The sequence below is a fragment of the Pteronotus mesoamericanus genome, unplaced genomic scaffold (genome assembly GCF_021234165.1).
Source record: "Pteronotus mesoamericanus isolate MK-2021 breed Mesoamerican mustached bat unplaced genomic scaffold, CSHL_Meso_final contig_25, whole genome shotgun sequence".
Lineage (NCBI taxonomy): Eukaryota > Metazoa > Chordata > Mammalia > Chiroptera > Mormoopidae > Pteronotus > Pteronotus mesoamericanus.
The window spans coordinates 18,367,058-18,388,156 of record NW_026555105.1 but is presented as its reverse complement, the minus strand read 5'-3'; the positions used below and the strand labels follow the sequence as shown (position 1 = coordinate 18,388,156).

At 36.6% G+C, this 21,099-nt stretch overlaps 1 protein-coding gene across 2 annotated transcripts in view; it reads left to right on the top strand.

Annotated features, from left to right (window-relative positions):
* The window catches only part of ITCH (itchy E3 ubiquitin protein ligase), a 121,788-nt gene extending 100,951 nt beyond the window's left edge, over window positions 1-20,837 (top strand). For both annotated transcript variants that reach the window (XM_054573867.1, XM_054573866.1), the window contains exons 17-25: window positions 594-682; window positions 1,409-1,568; window positions 1,824-1,957; window positions 2,238-2,378; window positions 9,270-9,390; window positions 9,819-9,923; window positions 12,028-12,124; window positions 15,906-15,978; window positions 20,482-20,837. In XM_054573867.1, coding sequence (XP_054429842.1) covers window positions 594-682; window positions 1,409-1,568; window positions 1,824-1,957; window positions 2,238-2,378; window positions 9,270-9,390; window positions 9,819-9,923; window positions 12,028-12,124; window positions 15,906-15,978; window positions 20,482-20,581 — 1,020 coding nt within the window. In that variant the 3' untranslated portion in view covers window positions 20,582-20,837. The remainder of the gene's footprint in view (window positions 1-593; window positions 683-1,408; window positions 1,569-1,823; window positions 1,958-2,237; window positions 2,379-9,269; window positions 9,391-9,818; window positions 9,924-12,027; window positions 12,125-15,905; window positions 15,979-20,481) is intronic.
* Window positions 20,838-21,099: the final 262 nt, after the last annotated feature.

Genomic DNA, 21,099 nt, shown 5'->3' with positions numbered 1-21,099 from the left:
AGTTTTACAAAGAAAGAACCCAAACAACCTATTTATTGTAGCTCAGTAATGGTATTGTCCTTCAAAGATGAAGATGATGTTATTAACCACTGTAGTGGGACACAAAATTTGAGTAGTTTTTCTAGGTATTTATAAGTTTCTACTGAGAGTGAGTTTCCAAAGTTAACTATATTCTCCCTGCAGCCCTTGGTTTTCATTTCCAAGTTAGCCAGTTAGCTATGATGTATACCTTTTGACTGTTAAACAACCCAGACTTAACCAAAACAGAACAAAAAACTAAGCACCTAACCTCTGGCCAGGCCCACAGTTACTCTGCTCTAAGCAAGTGAGAGAAGTAACTTTATGTCAGTATTAAACTCATTTGCAAAAAAATTAATATGTATAAAGTATATAAGTACATAGATATGTAAAATATAAAAAAATACTATGAAGTGTTAATGTATTTTCTGTATATGTGGTTTTGATTAGACCACAAACACCATTCTCTGTCAAGGGGAATTTAAGTACTTATCATGAAGATTTCAAACCTGGAAGTGGTAGAATGGCGTTTCACCAACTGCTGTTACCAATTCTTTTACTTTATTTTTTTGTAGATAATGAGCTTCAGTCCTCAAGATCTGCGAAGACGTTTGTGGGTGATTTTTCCAGGAGAAGAAGGTTTAGATTATGGAGGTGTAGCAAGGTAGTGATAGTTTGAATACTCAGAACTTAGTTTCATTCCTTCAAACGTATCATTATAGTTTGCTTGCAAGTACTATTTTCTCAAATCTTACATTTCAGGAAAATGAAATGTAGGACATTATTGTACCTTTATAATCCTGCAGCTATAGAATTTCAACAACATTAATTCAGAAGGTAACTCTGAGGTACTACTGCCAGTTGGTTTCACCCACATCAGTCTTTGAAATTGGATTGTTTTTCATATTTGTCTAAGATTTAGAGAGCAGTGGTATCTGATGAGGATCACTGTGGGACTTAGTAATAGCTGGATTAATATTAGACTTGTTTCAGCTGCTCTAACCACATGGGTCAATCAGTGAAGTTTAAACTTGACTATGTATAGTATTTTATTAATTCTAAGACTAACATTTTTGTTTTTTAACATCTCTGAAATTGGGATGTGCATCACAATTATAACTGGGGGAAAAAGTTTTAGTGGTTCATCAAATAATGGTGTCTTTAAAGTTGATGGTATCGTAGATCTTTTAAATATAATGATAAGCAGTGTGTCGATATCATCTCTGTAAAATAGGTGTCAGTTGGAACACAAGCAGTAAAATCAACATGATAGATTAGGTAACTATCGCCAGCTGAGGAGCATAGATTTTTAATTTTGTACCACTGCCCTCTGATTTTTTGGCATGGTCACTTACACAATTTTTTACCCAAAATTTTCTTTTCTTTTCAGAGAGTGGTTCTTTCTTTTGTCACATGAGGTGTTGAACCCAATGTATTGCCTGTTTGAATATGCAGGGAAGGACAACTACTGCCTGCAGATAAACCCCGCTTCTTATATCAATCCAGATCACCTGAAATATTTTCGTTTTATTGGCAGGTTTATTGCTATGGTAAGTACAGTTAGAGAACTGTGTTTACTTTGCCAATTCAGCAATACTAAAGCATTGTTTCTTTAACTTTCTCATTTGAAATGTTCTCATCATTAAGATTGGATTTGTCCTATTTGCCATTTTTCTAGAAAAAGGACAGGTATAACAGGATCATATATCAAGGGAGCCTTTTTTTAATGAAGAACTCATCTAACGTTCTGAAATACAATGAATGTTATAAGATTACCTTAAATGGTACTTTTTTTTCTTGCATAGGCTCTGTTCCATGGGAAATTCATAGACACAGGTTTTTCTTTGCCATTCTACAAGCGTATCTTGAACAAACCAGTTGGACTTAAGGACTTAGAATCTATAGATCCAGAATTTTACAATTCTCTCATCTGGGTTAAGTAAGTTTGTTTCCATTTATTTTATCAAAATATAGTTTGTATATATGGCATTGATATGTAAACTGTAAGCATGGTCTGTGTTAAACCTTCTCATTATTCAACATGATAAATTTTACAGAAATATACCCAAGATATTAGGCAAAATGTGATGACCTTAGAACATAATTTTTTAGTTTTCTTGTTGTTTTGGTGTTAGTTATTTAAGAACATAGTCCTTTAGTTAAAAACTTTTTAAACAATTGAATTAGTATAACAAATAATACGAATTTCATTTGTGCAGAGAAAACAATATTGAGGAATGTGGTTTGGAAATGTACTTCTCCGTCGATAAAGAAATTTTAGGTGAAATCAAGAGTCATGATTTGAAACCCAATGGCGGCAATATTCTTGTAACAGAAGAAAATAAAGAGGAATATATCAGGTGAGAGAGAATGCTCCCTTTGACATAGTTGGTAGCCTTTCTGTTGGACTACAGCATGTTGATAATTGCCTAGTAATACTAGTACAGAAAATGTTTAAAAATAATTTTTGCCTAAAAAGTAAAAACTAATCATGAGAACTGATCATGTGTTATTAAGGACATGAGTGATCCCTTTTTCTATCTTGTAAGTATTGAGAGAAGAATAAGGAAAGTGCTATGGGAAGTCAAAAGAGCAAGACATCATTTCATATAGTTGTAATCATGGAGCAATTAGTTGAAGATATTTAGGTTGAGCCTTTCACTTGTGTAGACATGAGAGCAAAAGTTTTGACAGAGAGATGGAGGCTGGAAAGCACAATTCACACTCAGTAATAGGGAAGAGTATCCATGGTGTGTGAAGTCAGTTCAGAGTTGATATCCCGTTCTGTCCTGTCCTGAATTTCAGAATACAAAGAAAAGGAAGAATCTTGAGAAGATGCAGAGGCTAATAAGTTGCGATAACCCTTAAGAAAATACTGAGAACAGTTAGCCAAATGGTAGTTTAGAGGTCAGATTATAAGAAATTAGGACTAAATTCAATAGACAGTCTAAATTTTGTCCTCGACAAGTCTGGCAACAAAACAATGAGAGAGAGGTAGGACAGACTTTTGTGGAGGCAGCAAGATAAAGAGACCATCCTGCAGGTAATTCAAACTAAACCCTACAAAGGATGTATTTTTGGTATTCATGGGTTTATACCCTTTTTGTTATATTTTTAACTTAACCAAAATTTTGAAGATGTATGAAGTGATAGAAAAGAATTTTGGTTATATAAAACCTACACTTTTTCTCCAAAAGTGGGAATGTTAATGGTAGAAAATAGTACTAGATCACTCCTTTAAACAACCAATTCTGTTATCCGCTGTGCCATGTAACATGTCATTGAAAACAATCTCAAATTTATATGCATTTATTTTCATGGGGGATATTATAAGAGCAGGTAAAATTTGTAAGTAAAATGATGGTTTGTAGTATATCCTCTTTTATGCTTTGCATTGGTTCATACTTCAGTCTCAAGAATTTTTGGTTCATTTCATATATTCTTAACACCAGTTCAAGGTTAGATTTCACATATCTGCTTCTTGCATTCCAGTTTCTGGGTATTTTGCCTGCTTTTCTACTTTTTAAATATCAATATATTCACTCCAGCTTTCTTATGGTTAGTATTTGCATGATGTATCTTCCTCTATCTTTTACTTTCAGTCCTATGTTTTTGTATTTAAAATACTCATATATTTCTTAACAGCAGCATGTTCTTGGGTCTTGTTATTTTTATCCATTCTGATCATTTTTACTTTTAAATTTCACTGTTTAGTACATTTACATTTAGTTTTGTAACAGATGATGGAATTAAGTATGCCACCTTGCTATTTGTTTCTTATTTTTCCCAATTTCCTTTGTTCCTCCTTTTCTGCTTCTTTTGAATTAATAGAGTAATTTTTACTTTTCTGTTTTAATCTCTTCTGTTGGTTAATGATCTCTCATTTTATAGTGAGTGCTCTAACAGTTATAAAAATACGCATCCTTATCACTTAGAATTAATATTCTATTAAAATTAATAATGTATAATAATATAATAGCACTCTATTACTTATACAGTATAAGAGGCTCATACTGATATAATTTCATTTCTCTCACGCCAGCCATTTGTACTATTGTCATATTTTATTTCTTCTGTTACAAACCCAGAATACCTTATTAGCAGCCTTGCTTTAAGTAATCAGTAGATTTTCAAGGGAATTAAGAAAAACTAGCTTTTTATGTTTACTTACATTACCGTTTCCAATTCCCTTTTATTTCTTCCCACGGATCTGTTTTTCCATATGGGGTAATTTCCCTTCGGCTTTAAAAACTTTCTCTACCATTTATCTTAGTGTATACCAGTTAGCAGTAAATTCTCTCAGGTTTTACCTGAAAACATATTTATGTTACTTTTAGTTTTGAAGGGTATTTTCACCTTTTTGGAGCACTCTCAATATCATTGCCTTTTTTGAGCACCTTCAATAATGTCACTTCATTGTTGACATTTATTGGTTTTTATGTGAGCCATTGTTTTTACTGAATGACATGTTTTCCCCCCTGTGGCTTTTAAAAGATTTTCTCTTTAATTTTGGTTTTTAGCATTTTGACTCTGATGTAAATTGTGATTTCTTGTACATAAATTTATCCTACTTGGCTTTTCTGAGCTTATTGAATCTGCAGAGGATGCCATTTCAGTAGTCTTGGAATATTTTAGGGCTTTATCTCTGTAGATGTTCCTTTTCCTTGATTTCTCTCTCTACATAGTTCAGAGACCTCAGTTACATATATACTTATCCTTTGATATCATCCTGTGGTTCTCAAATGCTGCATATATTTTTTTTATCTTCTCTGTCCTTCAGTTTGGATCATTTTGAATTCACTTCTCTTAAGCTTATTCAATGAAATTTTCATTTCAGATGTTCTGTAATTTCCATTTGGTTCTTTTAAGAGTTTCTCTGCTGAGAATCTCCATCTCTACTCATTTTGTCCATCTTATTCTGTATATTTTTAATATGTCTTTAATAGCTTTTTTTATTTTTTAATTCTCACCCAAGGATATGTTTATTGATTTTAGAGAGAGAAGAAGGGCGGGTGGGGAGACAGACAGACATTGATCAGTTGCCTCCCATAGGTATGTACCCTGACTGGGAGTTGAACCTGCAACCTCTTGATGTACAGGACAGTGCTCTGACCAACTGAACCACCTGGTTGGGGCTGTTCGTATTTTTTATGTACTTTTTTTCTTAAAGAAGACTCTTTAACATATCATGTAATACTAGTTTAGTGATGATGAACTCATTTAGTTTTGGGGGTTTTTTTTCCTTTTTCGTGTGTGTGTGTGTGTCTCTCTCTCTCTCTCTCTCTCTCTCTCTCTCTGAGAAAGTGTCTGTCCTTCAGGTCTAAATGATAGCTTTGCTGGATAGAGTAACCTTGGTTGTAGCTCCTTGCTTTTCATTAACCCTGAATTTTTCTTGCCACTCCCTTCTGGCCTGCAAAATTTCTATTCACAACTCCGATGATAGTTTTACAGGAGCTCCCTTATAAGTAACCACCTGCTTTTCTCTTGCAGCTTTTAAGATTATCTCTTTGTCTTTAACCTTTTGCATTTAATTATAATGTTTCTTGGTGTGGACCTCTTTGGGTTTGTCTTGTTTGGGACTCTCTGTGCTTCCTGGAATTGTATGTCTATGTCCTTCACCAGGTTAAGGAAAGTTTTCTTTCATTATTTTTTCAAATAGGTTTTCAATTCCTTGCTCTCTCTTCTCCTTCTGGCACCCCCATGATGTGAATGTTGATAGCTTGAAAGTTGTCCCAGAGGCTTCTTACACTATCCTCATGTTTTTTTACTCTTTTTCCTTTTTTTCTGCTCTGATTGGGTGTTTTATGCTTCCTTATATTCCAAATTCCTGTTTTGATTTTCAGCTTCATCTGTTTGACTCTTTATTCCTTACAACATATTCTTCTGACTGCTTCTTCTGTATGGTTTCCATGTCCTTTTTTATGCTATTAAAGTTCTAAATTTGTCTACTCTTCCCCTAAGTTCATTGAGTATCCTTATAACCAGTGTTTTGAACTCTGTATCAAGTAGATTGCTTGTTGCCATTTTATTTAGTTCTTTTTCTGCAGTTTTGTTCTATTCTACAATTTGGGGCATGTTTCTTTGTTCCTCATTTTGGCAGCCTTTGTGTGTTTGTTTCTATGTATTAGGCAGAGCTGCTATGTCTCCCAGGCTTAGTAGAGTAACCTAATGTAGTAGGTGTTCTGTAGGGTCCAGGGACACAGCCTCCTTGTTTGCCAGAGCTGCACACTCCAGATGTACCCTGCATCCCTTTTCTCGCCCCATGTGGGCTGTGTACACCTTCCTGTTGTAGTTGAGTCTTGATTGTTGTTAGCATGTCATTGGGAAGGATTTACTCCCAGGCCAGGGGGCCTGCAAGGACTGGTCGTGACAAATCAGCTGTGCAGAGACCTACCCCATGGAGCAGGACTTACTTCAGCAGAGCTCTGGTTACCCTTGAGTATGTTGCTTGTGGGGTGGTTGGGTGGTGCTTCAATGTGGTCTGAAGCTATTCATTGGGTACACTGGCTCTGGGACCTCCGAGGAGGTAGGCCAAGGTCATCTACCCCCTTGTTCTGTCTGGGGCCACCTGGCATGAATACAGAACTATCCGAAGATGGCTACTACTTGTGCTGGGCTGGAGGTACCCAGGGGATGCCAAGCTGTGAACCAGGGCTGGCTGATGCTAGTACCAGACCTGGAGTTGCTTACAAAGAGGTATGGGGTACTTTGAGGCCAGATGCTGCTTGTTTGATAGATTTTAGGAAAGTCTGAAGCTTGAGCCAAGAACAGGATTTGTATGGAAAAGCCACTGGAACGGGTTTGGAGGGGCACACAGTTTGGATGGGGTGGGGTCTCAGGGAATCACCAGGTCAGGGTGCAGTGATAGCTCAGTTGATGGAGACCCAGATATGGTGCCCACCCACCAGCATTTCTGTCTGGCAGAAAGCTGCCCCTCGAGCTCTCACCGTGATACCAGATAGTTCAGTTCCTCCCTGTATGTCCCTGGTGCCTTTCAGGCTGCTGCCCCAGTGCTGGAACTCACAGGGAGTGATTCTGAATAAGTCCATGTACAGGCACTTTCAGAGGAACTGCCTGGGACTGCAGAAGCCCCCCATCTCACTCAGCCACAATCCCCCTGGTTTTTACAGCCAGTATATGGGGGCTTCTCTCTCTGGGCCGGGAAACCTGTGTGGGGCTGGGGCCGCTTCCTTCTCACAGGAGACCTCTGCTTTTGAGATATCCCTCTGGGTTTTTATCTGCCACACAGTGTATGAGTAAGATCAGCCCATTTCATTTCTCTCCCCTGCCTACCAGTCTTGATGTGGCTTCTTTGGTTCTAAATAATGGTTGTGTAGCTTGGTTGTATTTCAGTGTAGTTGTGAGAGGATACGAGTACTGCCTTTATACCGCCATCTTGAGTGGAAGTCTATAGACATTTTTTATTTTGGGTGGTACTTGGTAGAGATTCTGGGTTATTTTTTCTTCCTCTATAAGAACGTTGAGTTTTGTTTTGACAAGCAGTGAAATTAAATTGATCCTGTGGAAGCTAGTTAGAACTGGTCTATTTCCATTTTGCCTTTAATCCTAAAACATAACCTTTATTCCTAGAATATGGTCCTTCTTACTGTGGAAAGCCCAAGGTGCTTACCATGTAATTTTGTGAAATATAAACACTTAAATTCTTTCCCTCTAGCATTAGGTAGCTGCTGAAATTTCTGCTTTGATCTTTGGCTTACTGCTTTGTGTGGGATTCCTTGGAATCTCATCATTTTATACATGTGTATTTAGGAGTCAGCTAATGAATTTTTTTTTAAGATTTTTATTTATTTGTTTTTAGAGAGAAGGGAGGGAGAAACAGGGGGAGAGAAACATGAATGTGTGAGAGATACAGTAGCCTCTTGCACACCCCCAACTGGGAGCCTGGCCCACAACCCAGGCATGTGCCCTGACTGTGAATTGAACCCGCAGCCTCCTGGTTTGCAGGCACAGCGCTCAGTCCACTGAACCATACCAGCTAGAGCTCAGCTAAGGATTTGAAGTACGTTTCTTCTGTGCAGATTTGGGAACTCCCTTTCTTTGTCTTCTTTCTCCCTGGGATATTGCCAGAGTAGCTTTGGCAGCTTCAAGCTTGCAAAGTCATGTTACCTCTAACATGTAACACTATTGCTACTCTTTGTTCTGTGTAAACTGGCAAGTGCCCTTAGGGAAAAAGCCTATTAAATGTGGATCTGCTCCAGTGTCCCAACATCCTTTAAGAATCTCATCCCCACCAGCTGTTGCCTGCCTTTGGTTTTTCTCTGATGACTTTAAACAAATACTTTTTAAATAATTTTTCGAGAGTTTATAATTGAAGTTACCAGGAGGATTAGTCTAACACAACATATGCTGCCATTTTCCAGAATTTCAGAGTTTTAAGTAAACTTTAGGTCTTTAGTTGCCTTAAGTTGCCATTAAGTAATCACATTTGTTTGTTCATTAAATATTTAAAAAATATTTTGTAATAAAATGGGAAAATTTATATTTGCTGTGATTTTAACTTTTTTCTATGTCTTAGCTACATAGCTATGTATATGAAGATTAGAAGAAAGTACAGGTTGTAATCTACAATATTTAATAAAGGAGAATTTTCTTTAAAATATTTTCATTGAAAAAATTGCAACAAGAGGCCTATAACTTAAAAGAAGCTTAAGAGACTTTGGCAATGTATGAACTTTCTTTAGATTCTGGTTGAGGAAATACACGTTTAAAAAATCAGTCAATCAGTGGAATTTAGGCACTGAATATTTGATATAAAATTATTGTTCACTTTTTTGAGTGATAATAGAATTGTAATTTTGTTTTTAGAAAGAGACCCCATCTTACAGAGATACATACTAAAATAATTATGTTTAAAATGAAATTATATCTTGAGTATAGATATGGACATAATGAAATTAGATTGGTATTGTATTAAAGCTGGGATATCTATATATGGGGTTTATTATATTCTTTATTTTTGTTATATTGATTTGAGAAACAAATACTGATGTTATTCCATTTATTTATGCACTGATTGGTTGATTCTTTTATATGCCCTGACTAGGAATTAGACCCGCAACCCTGGTGTTTTGGGACAACACTCTAACCAACTGAGCTACCCAGTCAGGGCCTATATTCTTTTGTATATGAAGTTTTTCCTAATAGTAAAGTTTTAAAAAATTATTTTTGTACTCAGAATTTAAACATAAAATCTATACTTCCTGATAGCTTTTTTTGTATTTATTTACCAGAATGGTAGCTGAATGGAGGTTGTCTCGAGGAGTTGAAGAACAGACACAAGCTTTCTTTGAGGGTTTTAATGAAATTCTCCCCCAGCAGTATTTGCAATACTTTGATGCAAAGGAGTTAGAGGTAATGAGTTTTTCTTCTTTCCTCTGTAGCATGCTGATAAATACTGCCTTCAGTTGTCTGTTTTCAGCTCACTTCCCTATCTTTCCCGTGGCAGTAGTATTTTTTATGCAGGCACAATGTTTTGAAGCATCCCCTGTGGCTTAAAAGGTCCATAACTTACCCAAATATATAAAAGTATTACTGTCAGAACCTCTGTGCAATGAATGACTTATTTACCCTAATCTGTGTATATGTGACACCATACATTGAAAACTCAGCCTTAAGAAATATAGATACAGTTCTTGATACACAGTTTACAAGCCAAAGCCTCCTTATTAATCTGCTTTTGAAAGTTGTTTAATATTAGTCCTTTCTTATCTATGTCTAGTATTACTGTATAGGTTATAAAATTACCTATAGAAATCATTTGTTTGTTTTCCTACCTAAAGGTCCTTTTATGTGGAATGCAAGAGATTGATTTGAATGACTGGCAAAGACATGCCATCTACCGTCATTACACTAGGACAAGCAAACAGATCATGTGGTTTTGGCAGGTTTGTTCCAGTTTTTTTCTATGTACAAACACACCATAATTTTTTAGAAAATTTTTTTACCAAATGTGAAAACAAATCACAGGAAAAAATGTACCAGTTACGTTCAAGCTCCTCATTCCATCCTATGCATTTTAATAAATGAATACAGATTATAACAGCATCTTTTTAAGACTAGTAAGCTACACATACCTTGCACCTTTGCCCAGAGTATAGGATAACTCCAAATAACAAGATTCTTCTGCATTTAATCTAAATGCTTTGAAGTTTTATAGAATGGAAGTACGGTTTTTATCATTCATACCTCATGAAGAAGTACATAATGTTAAGCAGGCAAACAAGAAAGATACTTGGTTTGGAATCATAATGGTCTCTCTTCAAAAAGTATCTGCTATAGTCCATGAAAAGATTTTCAACGTCACTAATCATTAGGGAAATGCAAATCAAAATCACAATGAAATTCTGTTTCACACCCATTACAGTGGCTATTACCAAAGAAAACATAATAATCATCCTTAGTGAGGATGTAGAGAAATTGGAACTCTCCTGCATTTTTCTGGGAATGTAAAATGGTGCACCACTGTGGAAAACAGTTTGGTGGTACCTCAAAAAGTTAAACATTAGAATTAGCATGATCCAACAGTTCTAATCCTAGGGTATACCCAAAAGAGCTGAAAGCAGGGATTCAGCCTATGTTCATAACAGCATTAACCTCAATAGTCAAAAGATGGAAGCATTGTAAGTATCTACCAACAGATGAATGAATAAACAAAATGTGGTATAGATAATACATACAATAGAATATTATCCAACCTTAAAAGAAAGGAAATTCTAGCATAGGCTACTACATGGATAAACCTTGAGAAAATTATACTAAGTGAAATAAGCCATCCACTAAAGGACAAATATTGTATGGTTCCACTTATATGGGGTATCTAGAATAGGCAAATTCATAGAAACAGAAAGTAGAATAGAGGTTTACCAGGGGCTGGGGAGAAGCTGAGAAGGGACAGCGGGAAGATAAATTTAATGCATTCAGAGATTTTGTTTGGGGTGATAAAGTTCAGGAATTAGTGGTGATAGTTACACAACAGAGTTAATGTACTTAATGCCATTGAATTGTATACTTAAAATGTTAAGTATATTACATATATCACAGTAAAAATTTTTTTAATTTACATTTCTGCTGCTCACTTAAATTCATAAGAAACTCAGATGAACTGAGGTTCTGTAACAAATCAGATTAGCATTTAAAAATACTTGACAGTAGTACAATAGGATAAAAGTTATTCTTTACCAAAAAAAATTGGCTACGCCAAAATACTTGTGCTACAGGCTAAAAAGCATCCTCCAGAAACCCTTTTTTTTTTTTTTTTTTTTTTTTTGAAGATTGTATGTATGTATGTATGTATGTATGTATGTATTTTTAGAGATTGGGGGAGGGAGAAAGAGAGGGAGAGAAACATCAGTGTGTGGCTGCCTCTCAGGTGCCCCCTACTGGGAACCTAGCCGGTAACCCAGGCATGTGCCCTGATATGGAATTGAACCAGCGACCGTTTGGTTCACAGGCCAGCACTCAATCCACTGACCCACATCAGCGAGGCCAGAAACCTAATGTTTTAAGTCAGAGTTATTATGTAGGAGTTAAAAGCCACATAATTCTGATACTGCTTATTAGGGTATATCTGGATCAGAATTCCATTGAGTTTGATTTCATTTGCTCATAAAACCAAAAGTCTATACTGCCTTAAGCTCTGTGTCTTAGGTAATGATATAAAACTTCTGTAAGATAGGCATATCTGTGGTTGGGGAAGGAGTTGCTGCCTGAGAAGAACTGATCTTGAGACTGTATGAGTAGGGGCTCTTGGGCCCAGGGCATCCTCTTTTTCTATCTCCCTATAAGAATGTGGCATTAAGATTTACATAGGGAAAGATTGATGGGGCTTTGACAAACATGGAGAAGCTCCTCAATCCACAGTAGTGGGTGCAGTCATTATCTAGTGCATCTGACACTGGGAGATCATTTACGATTTGAAATGATTGTTTTTCTTGTTTAGTATGCTAAATGTAACATATGGGCTATATATCTCTAAATGTGCTTTAACAGTTCGTTAAAGAAATTGATAATGAGAAGAGAATGAGACTTCTACAGTTTGTTACTGGAACCTGCCGATTACCAGTTGGAGGATTTGCTGACCTCATGGGTATGTGCATAGGATTACTTTTCCTGAAAATTGTTTATCACACTACTATTACATCATTGTGTATACATATCAGAAATAAGAAAGATAAGTGTAGCCATTTTCTTAGTCATAATTAATGTAGGTTTGTATAAACTTTTAAATCACTTTGTACTCCTTACCTCTAGAAATTTTAAACCTTTAGACTAGACCCCACATTTTAACTCAGTAGGATAGGAGTCTTCTATTTGTAAATCTGTTTGTTCATTCAGTCATTTGGCAAACATTTTTGTGTCTCCTATGAGCCACTATTGTTTGTATTATACTGTATTTTAATGATGTTTTTACCACTCTTCTAATACCTAGAGTTCCTTAAGATATAGATCTTCATCTTTTTTTATTTCTGGCACCTAGCATAATGCTTATTACATAGTAGCCAGATTAAAGTGCATTGTTTTGAAATGAATGATCATGAGAATATTTATTTTGCTCCTAAATAATAAATTCAAGTCTTCTTTTAACACCAGTATTATGTCAAGTACCACAGGAGGATAGAGGAGAAGTTTTGATCCCTAAACTTAGTTCAGCTAAAACAAAGAGCTTCAGAATAAAAAGAACTAGGCAATTTTGGATAAAGTGTACAACCAGTTTAAATGTTTTTAAAAGCCAGACCAAAAGAAGTTGGACATTACTTTGAGGGTATTGTAAGCTATGGAAACTTTTTGAAGAGAGGAAAACTTGCTGAAGCTGCATTTTAGGAAGGTTTGACGGCAAGGCATAGTATGCATCAAAAGATAGGAGAACCTGGAGATAGGAAGAAATTTTTGGAGCAGTGATGAGAACCTAATCTTAGGAGATGAAAGTAGAGATGGAAAAGAAGGGATGTAAATGCTAAATAAATTCCAAAGGTAGAAACAGTACTTGATTAAAAGATGAGATAAGAAGGAATAATGTCGAAGATAATACGTTATGAAATCTGGAAAAATTGAGAAGTTGTGGCACGTAAAGTACATGGTTTGGGGGTGTTGGGGAGGATAATGAGTTGCTTAAAATCTACCGAGTTTAAGGCGACTGCCAGACAACCAAGTAGAAAATAGTCAGGAGGCAGGGACTAATTTTACAGCTGTTACTACAGTATGACTTTAGAGGTAAGAGTAGGCAGGGAAGGTGGAGTCTGACATTTGAAACTGTGAGAATGGGCTTATGCAAAAAGAATAAAATAGTTGATATTTCAGACATCTGTATTTAGGGATGAGACAAATAGCTTAAAAACACACTTAGAAGAGAGACCACAGAGTGAAGAGGAGAAATAAATATTCTAATTTCTCATAAGGAATATAGAAGGGAGGTTTTTAATCCAGTCCTACAGAAGACGATTTTTAAGTAAGTTATTAGGGACACCTTTGAGAATGCTTTCTAGTTTGAAAAAGAGAGAACATGTTGGGGGTTAGGAAGTTAAGGAGTAGTGGCCACAATGAGGAAAGAAAATGATTCTAGCTTCTCACTATAAACTGGAAATCTGATTATTAGAGATGAGAACTAGGTCTGCTTTTGGGAATAATATTTGGGGTTGGGTGGGGCTGTCTAAAACAACACAGAAGGATACCTGTGGAAGGCAAAAGAGAGCAAGATAATGGTTCATAGAATTTTAGAAGCCATCTGGTTTAACCATCCACCCAGTGTAGGAGGATAAAGTTGTAAGAGTGATGTATATAATAATGTAATGTAGTGGTGCTTGAACTTATTAGATCTAACATTCCATTTTTATAACAATATTTTTTAAAGATTTTATTTATTTATTTTTAAAGAGAGGGAGAGAAAGGGAAAGAAACATGATGTTTCAGCGAAATAGCGATTGGTTGCTTCACTCATACCCCCAACTGGGGACCTGGCATGTGCCCAACTGGGAGTTGAACTGGCAACAGTTTGGTCCACAGGCCAGTGCTCAGTCCATTGAGCCACACCAGCCAGGGCTTTATAACAATATTTATGATCTCCCCTTTAATATTCTGGATTGAAATTTGTGGATGTGAAATAATATATCTTTCATCTCCCAAGAAATACATATACATAGCACTAACTGTAATATAAAGGGAAAATTAAGTAATTTATAATGAAATAATATTTATTTCAATACATGTATATTTGGGAACAGCTATGTTAGAAGACACAAATAAGTAGTCAGATACTTGTTTATACTTAAAAGGTTTGGGTTTAAGGGAAGATCAGAGGCCCCTCTGTGCAACAAGCACTGGAATATAAAAGAACAGATAGAAAAGGTAAGAAAAATAGACTTAAATAAATACCGTAAGAAAAAGAGGGAAATAACCTAAATGAAGTAGGGATAATATACCTGCCAGAATAAATTATAAATAATCAAAGTGGAGAAAAATAAGGTAGATCTCAAAGTGTAGTGTCTAGCCGTGGCCAGGTGGCTCAATTTGGTTGGAACGTTGCCCTGTGCACCAAAAGGTGGTGGGTTTGATTCCCAGCCAGGGCATAGTCCTAGGTTGCATGTTCAGTCCCAGGTCAGGGTGCATATGGGAGGCAACCAATCAATGTTTCTCCCTTTCTCTCTCTCGTTCTCTCCCCTGCTCCTCTCTCTTTAAGATAATACAAACATCTTCAGATGTAGTGTCTATCATGAAATTACACTACAGTCCAAGGTTCTGATATGTAAAAAGGCCTCAGAGACCATGTCATTTGAAAGTTTAAATAGGTTGAAAATAGGAACGTAAGAACGAGTCTACATAGAAGTGGTGTAGTTTAGGGAGAGTGTCAGAGTAAGAATGAAAACAACAGGCAACCTAAAAATAATTTCAGTATATAATGTTTACAACTTGGTGTTTTACCATTCCATATTAATTAGCACTGTTAAATGAAACTTTTTCATCTGTGTGATTAGAAATGTTGTAATATCTTGAGAAAATGTGCAGTGTGAATAAATTATTTGATAATTTCTAACTTAATTACTTATCCTTTTAAATAATAACCATTTCCTGTATTACTGGGCTTTTCACATAACTACCTGTGAAAATACTTGGATGTTATTAGATACAAAAATACTACAAATTTATATTTCTACAAGGTTTATTCTGGTGGGACATGAAAAAATTCTGAGTATAGCTGTCCTGACACATTGCAGAACATTTACTATGCCTCATCCCTTCTGACGAGTAAGTGCAGTGGCACTACCAGTCAGTGACCACCAGTAAATGCTTCCGAGGAAGCAGTAGTGGCCTCTTACAAAACCATTGTTTTAAGATCGCTATTCACAGCTGTCTCCAACAAGATAAATGAGAAGCAAGAATCGGGTGTGTGTAGGGATATGCCCTACAGGACCTATATGCACAAGCAATGTTAATAATGAATTCATTAGGTTGTTTGTTTACATTTTATAAAGTTTTAACCATTTATATTTAATCATGTTTTATCATATAAGGCAGTGGATTGTACTTTCCCTACTGTGTTTAAAACTAAAAGTAAGCTTTTTGTGTGTTCTGTTATGTGATTATAACATTCCGTTATTCTGACTAAAGAATGTTAAACTGCATTTTCTCCTCTTGTGTGCATACATTAGCAAAATGGTCGTCAAACCTTTATGCTCATCAAAATCACCTGAAAGCGTATTAAAACATATTTCTGAGCCTCACCTTCAGAGTTTCTGATTCAATTCAGTGGGGTCTGATAGGTAGTTTTGTGAGTCTAACAAGTTCCCTGGTAATGCTGATCTGATGCTGCTGGATTGGGGATCACAATTTGAGAACTATTGTACTATCAAACTGTTGATTTTACTATGTTTTAGGGAGCAACGGACCACAAAAATTCTGCATTGAAAAAGTTGGGAAAGAAAATTGGTTACCCAGGAGTCATACCTGGTAAGTAAAAACAGAAAGACTAGAGAAAATAGCCATTTCCAGTTGTTTTGTAGATATTAAAACCTATTAGAAATTGGAAATGAAATATTTCTCTGATTGTATTAAATTATTTTTAACAGCTTTATTAAGGTATAATTTGTAATGCATACTACAAAATTTACCCATTTTAATTCAGTGATATTTAGTAGATTTACAGAGTAGTAACCATCACTACAGTCCAGGTTTAAGGTATTTTCATTACCCCAAAGCCATTTGCCCATTTGCAGTCAATCCCTTTTCCCATCCCTGAGTTTATTTTTTAAATGTGATAGTTAGAAAGCTTTTAACTTTTCTCTGAAGGCACAGAAAGAAGTCAATTCTAGATAGCTATTGGGAGAGCTACTTTCTAACATGGTGAACAAAAATATTATTTTCTCATAAATTTAGTTTAACCACATTTCAAAATATGTACAAAACGAAAAACCAACTGTACTCTTAACTCTAATACAGGATGTTGGAATTTGACCTAAATCTCAGAAGTATTTGAACTTTATTTTGTGAGACATTTCTGTGGTCATATGTAGTCTTTTATGGACATTTCTTTATTTTCCCCATCTGTCCTTTTGATTGTTTAATTGTTTGTTCTTTTTATTTTCTTACTCATATATGTGGGGGTTTTTTAAAGTATATTTTATTGATTATCCTATTATAGTTGTCCCAGTTTTCCCTCTTTGCCCCTCTGCCCAGTTCTCCACTTCCCTCCTGCAGTCTCCCCACCTTAGTTCATATCCATGGATTGTGCCTGTAAGTTCTTTGGCTTCTCCATTGCCATACTGTTCTTAACATCCCCCTGTCTATTCTGTACCTACCCAATTATGCTTCTAAATCCCTATACTTTTCCCCCCATTCTCCTTCCTCTTCCCAGCTGATAACCCTCCACATGATCTTCATACCTATGATTCTATTCCTGTTCTAGTTGTTTGCTTAGTTTGTTTTTGATTTTTAGATTCACTTGTTGATAGTTGTGTTTGTCGTCATTTTAATGTTCATAGTTTTGATCTTCTTTTTCCTAAATAAGTCCCTTTAACATTTCATAAAATAAGGGCTTGGTGATGATGAACTCCTTTAGCTTTACCTTTTCTGGGAAGCACCCTTACCTTACCTCACCTTTACCTTATCTGCCCTTCCATTCTAAATAATCATTTTGCTGGATAAAGTAATCTTGGTCGTACGTCCTTGCCTTTCATGACTTTGGATATTTCTGGCCAGCCCCTTCTAGCCTGCAAGGTTTCTTTTGAGAAATCAGCTGATACTCTTATGGGAGCTCCATTGTAGGTAACTTTCTGCCTTTCTCCCTTTATCTTTAACCTTTGGCATTTTAATTATGATGTATCTTGGTGTGGACCTCTTTGGATTTAACTTGTTTTGGGACTCTCTGTGCTTCCTGGACTTGTATGTCTATTTCCTTGGCCAGATTGGGGAAGTTCTACTCATCATTTTTTCAAGTAAGTTTTCAATTTCTTGCTTTTCCTTCTCCTTTTGACATACGTATGATTTGGATGTTGGCCCTTTTGAGATGCCCCAGAGTTTTCTTAAACTCACCTCATTTTCAGTTTTTTGTTGTTTTTTTTAAATTCTTGTTTCTTTATTTTGTTATCGTTGAATGTTTATTTCTTCCTTATGTTCCAAATCAGTGATTTGAATCCTGGCTACCTTCCCTTCACTGTTAAGTTTCCTGTGGATTTTTCCTTATTTCCCTTAGTAGAGCCTTCATTTCTTCCATTATTCATTTGCCATATTGAATGAGATCTTTGAGCATTCTAACCACCAGTGTTTTGAACTCTGCACCTGATCGGTTGACTATCTCCACATCGCATAGTTCTTTTTCTGGAGTTCTGTTCTGTTCTGTTACATTCCTTTATTTGGGCCATATTCCTTTGTCTTCTGATTTTGGTAGCCTCCCTGTGTTTGTGTACTAGGTAGAACCGCTTTGATTCTGTTTTAGGGTACCTTTTAAGTCATATGGGGCAGAGGCTTGGGTATTCCACCAGGGCGTGGCAGCTGTGGCTCCATGTGGGGGGAAGGGGTCGAAGAGGGGACAGTGCTACTGCTGGCTGACTTCTGGGTGCTTGCCTGGCCCTCACCCCAAGTGACCTTCTGGTCACTTCACCTGCTTCCCATTTGCAACTGGCACCCCTCCAACTGCTGTCCTGAGAAACCAACAGTTTCTTCTGCCACCCCAACCCCCACTGGGTTTACAGCCAGAATTTATGAGGCTGCTTCTTTTCCTGCGCTGGAACCCTGGGCTGTGGAGTCTGGCCTGGGACTGGACTCGTGAGGTGCCTCCCTAATTTTTATCCATTACATGTGAATGTGGGGCTGCCCATTCTGCCAACCGCTACCTCATTGTTGCCGCACCGAGTCCTGTCCACCCCACTCCCCATCTCTGCCCCTCCTACCTGCCTGGATGAATATAGCTTTAGATCCTTGGTTGTTGGACTTCCATACAGTTCTGGGTATTTTTCTGGGTAATTTTTCCTGGCAGTTCTGTGTGTTTTTCTGGGTGATTTTCTGGCAGCTCTGGGTGTTTCTCATTTTTAAGTACTTGTGTTCCTTCTTATGGTTGTGCAATGAGGCCAGGTATGTCTACCTATGCTTCCATCTTGACTGGAAATCTGTACATGTGATTTTTTTAAAAAATAACTTGGGACATTTGTTGAAAATTAATTGATGGTTAAATGCACTGGCTTATTTCTGGATTCTCAATTCTCATTGATCTATATGTCTGTCATTGTTGTTATTGTTTTTGAAGTATTCTTTTTTAAAATTCTTGTTTGTTCTTTTATAGTTGTCCCAGTTTTCCCCCTTTACCGTCCCCTGCCCAGCCCACACACCACTCCTGCAGTCAGTCCTCCATAGGTCATGTCCATGTCCATAGGTCAGTCATACATGTTCTTTGACTCATCCCTTCTCCTTCTTTCCACCATTTCCCCATATGTCTATCCTTAATGGCAATACCACATTGCCTTGATTACTGCAGCGTTGTAGTAAGTGTTCAGCTTCGGAGTTGTGCGCCTTCCAGCTTTTTCAAGATTGTTTGAAATGGTTATTTTGGGTCCTTTGGATTTCCATGTGAATTTTAGGATCAGCCTATCTGTTTCAGCAGAGAGGTCAGCTGCAATTTGATGCAGATTACTAGGAATTTGTAGGTCCGTTTGGGGGAATATTGCATCTTAACGGTATTTTGTCTTCTGATCTATACACATGGGGTGTCTTTCCATTTATTTAGGTCTTTATTTCAACAATGTTTTATAGTTTTCCATTATACAAACCTTGCATTTCTTTTGTTCAATTTCTTAAGTATTTTATCCTTTTTGAAGCTATTATAAATGGAATTGTTTTTTCAATTTCATTTCAGATTCTTTATTACTAGTGTATAGAAACACAACTGACTTTTGTATATGTATCTTGTACATGTATTTTGATTTGACCTCTTGTCCCTTCCTTTTTTTCCCCTGAAATCTAGAACAGACTGTGCCATTACACTGTTGTAAACAACTTATCTCAGTTATGTATAAGAATCAGCCTCGTTACTTAGTTACTTTGCTGAGTTCCATGTTTCCATTTGTAAGAACAGAAGCTATAATTGTAAATGTATTTTTCCTTTGTGGATAATATCATTTCTTCTGTTGCCAAACATTTGCCTAGGCATTATGCTAAAAATATGGCAGAGGTCCAAAGTTTTAGGGTGGATTTACTACCTGTTACCTTATGAGGGTGATATTAATACAGCCCAAAGTTAGAGGATGCCCTTTAAAAAACCTCACAGCTAAGAATGGGACAGAGAAAAATTCATTCAGTAGGAGCATAATATTAGAATTAGAGCAGAAAATTTTTACTTAATCTTAAAGTGGTATATTTAAAACCTTTTGGTAAGGGACCTGTGGTCTGCAAAGCTTAACATATACACTATCAGTCCTTTACAGAAAAAGTTTGCTGACCACTGATCTAGATTAGAGTGGATGGGGGAGCATGAGAGGACTAGCATTTTACTGAGTTACTGCTGAACACCAGGCACTGTGCTGCATATGTATGCTTGTTTCTTCTTCACTCTACCCTGAAAGGTAAACACTGTTATTCCCATTTTACCAAAGAGGAAACTGAGACTCAGAATGATAATGGCATTTGTTCAAAGGCCCAGTGACAGAGCTGGGATTCAATTCGGTTTTGCCTGACTTTGAAAACCAGTGTTGCGCCCTGGCCAGATAGCTCAGTTACTTAGAGCATTGTTCTAATGTGCCAAGGTTATGGGTTTGATCCTCACTTAGGGCACATAAAAGAGTCAACCTACAAATGAATGCATAGAGAAGTGGAACGACAAATTGATGTTTTTCTCTTTCTCCCTTCCTCTCTCTCTAAATCATTTTTTTAAAAAAACAGGAAACGGTGTTGTTGTATAATACACTGCCTGTATGAGATTCTATGTACATTTTGTTTCCTCAAACTAGTAATTCTTTCTTTTAGTTTTAACCGCCTGGACCTGCCACCCTATAAGAGCTATGAGCAACTGAAAGAAAAGCTGTTATTTGCAATTGAAGAAACAGAAGGATTTGGACAAGAGTAACTTCTGGAAACTTGCACCACTGAAGGACAAGAACTTATTTGCAATGTTTGTCCTTTTCCTTCTCTGCCTTTGCACATCTAGTTGTAATATTGGACTGTGACTGTTTAGAGAGTTATCTGAGTGTAAGTAAATTAATGTTATCATTGAGGTTTATCTCCCATTGTTTCTGGATTTTTACTCAAATGTTTCCAGAAATCAAATCTGCAGATGACTAGTCAGAACCTTACTTAACATGAGATTTAACACAACAATGAAATCTGCCTTGTCTTATTCCACTAGATTGTTTCCTTAATTATGTATATGTGTATCAGAAGTCTCGCTCTTACTTCTACATCCTACAGCAGTAACAGAAACACTGTTAACCTCATGTGTCTGCTCTCACACTGCCCTCCTATAGCAGACTTGATGCAAGTGATAGGATCACCTCATCCAGAAATTGTCAGCATAAAGGGGGCGGTTAGGTTCCACCCAACCCTGCATTCGATTTTTTTTATGCCATGTACTCCGGAAAATGTATG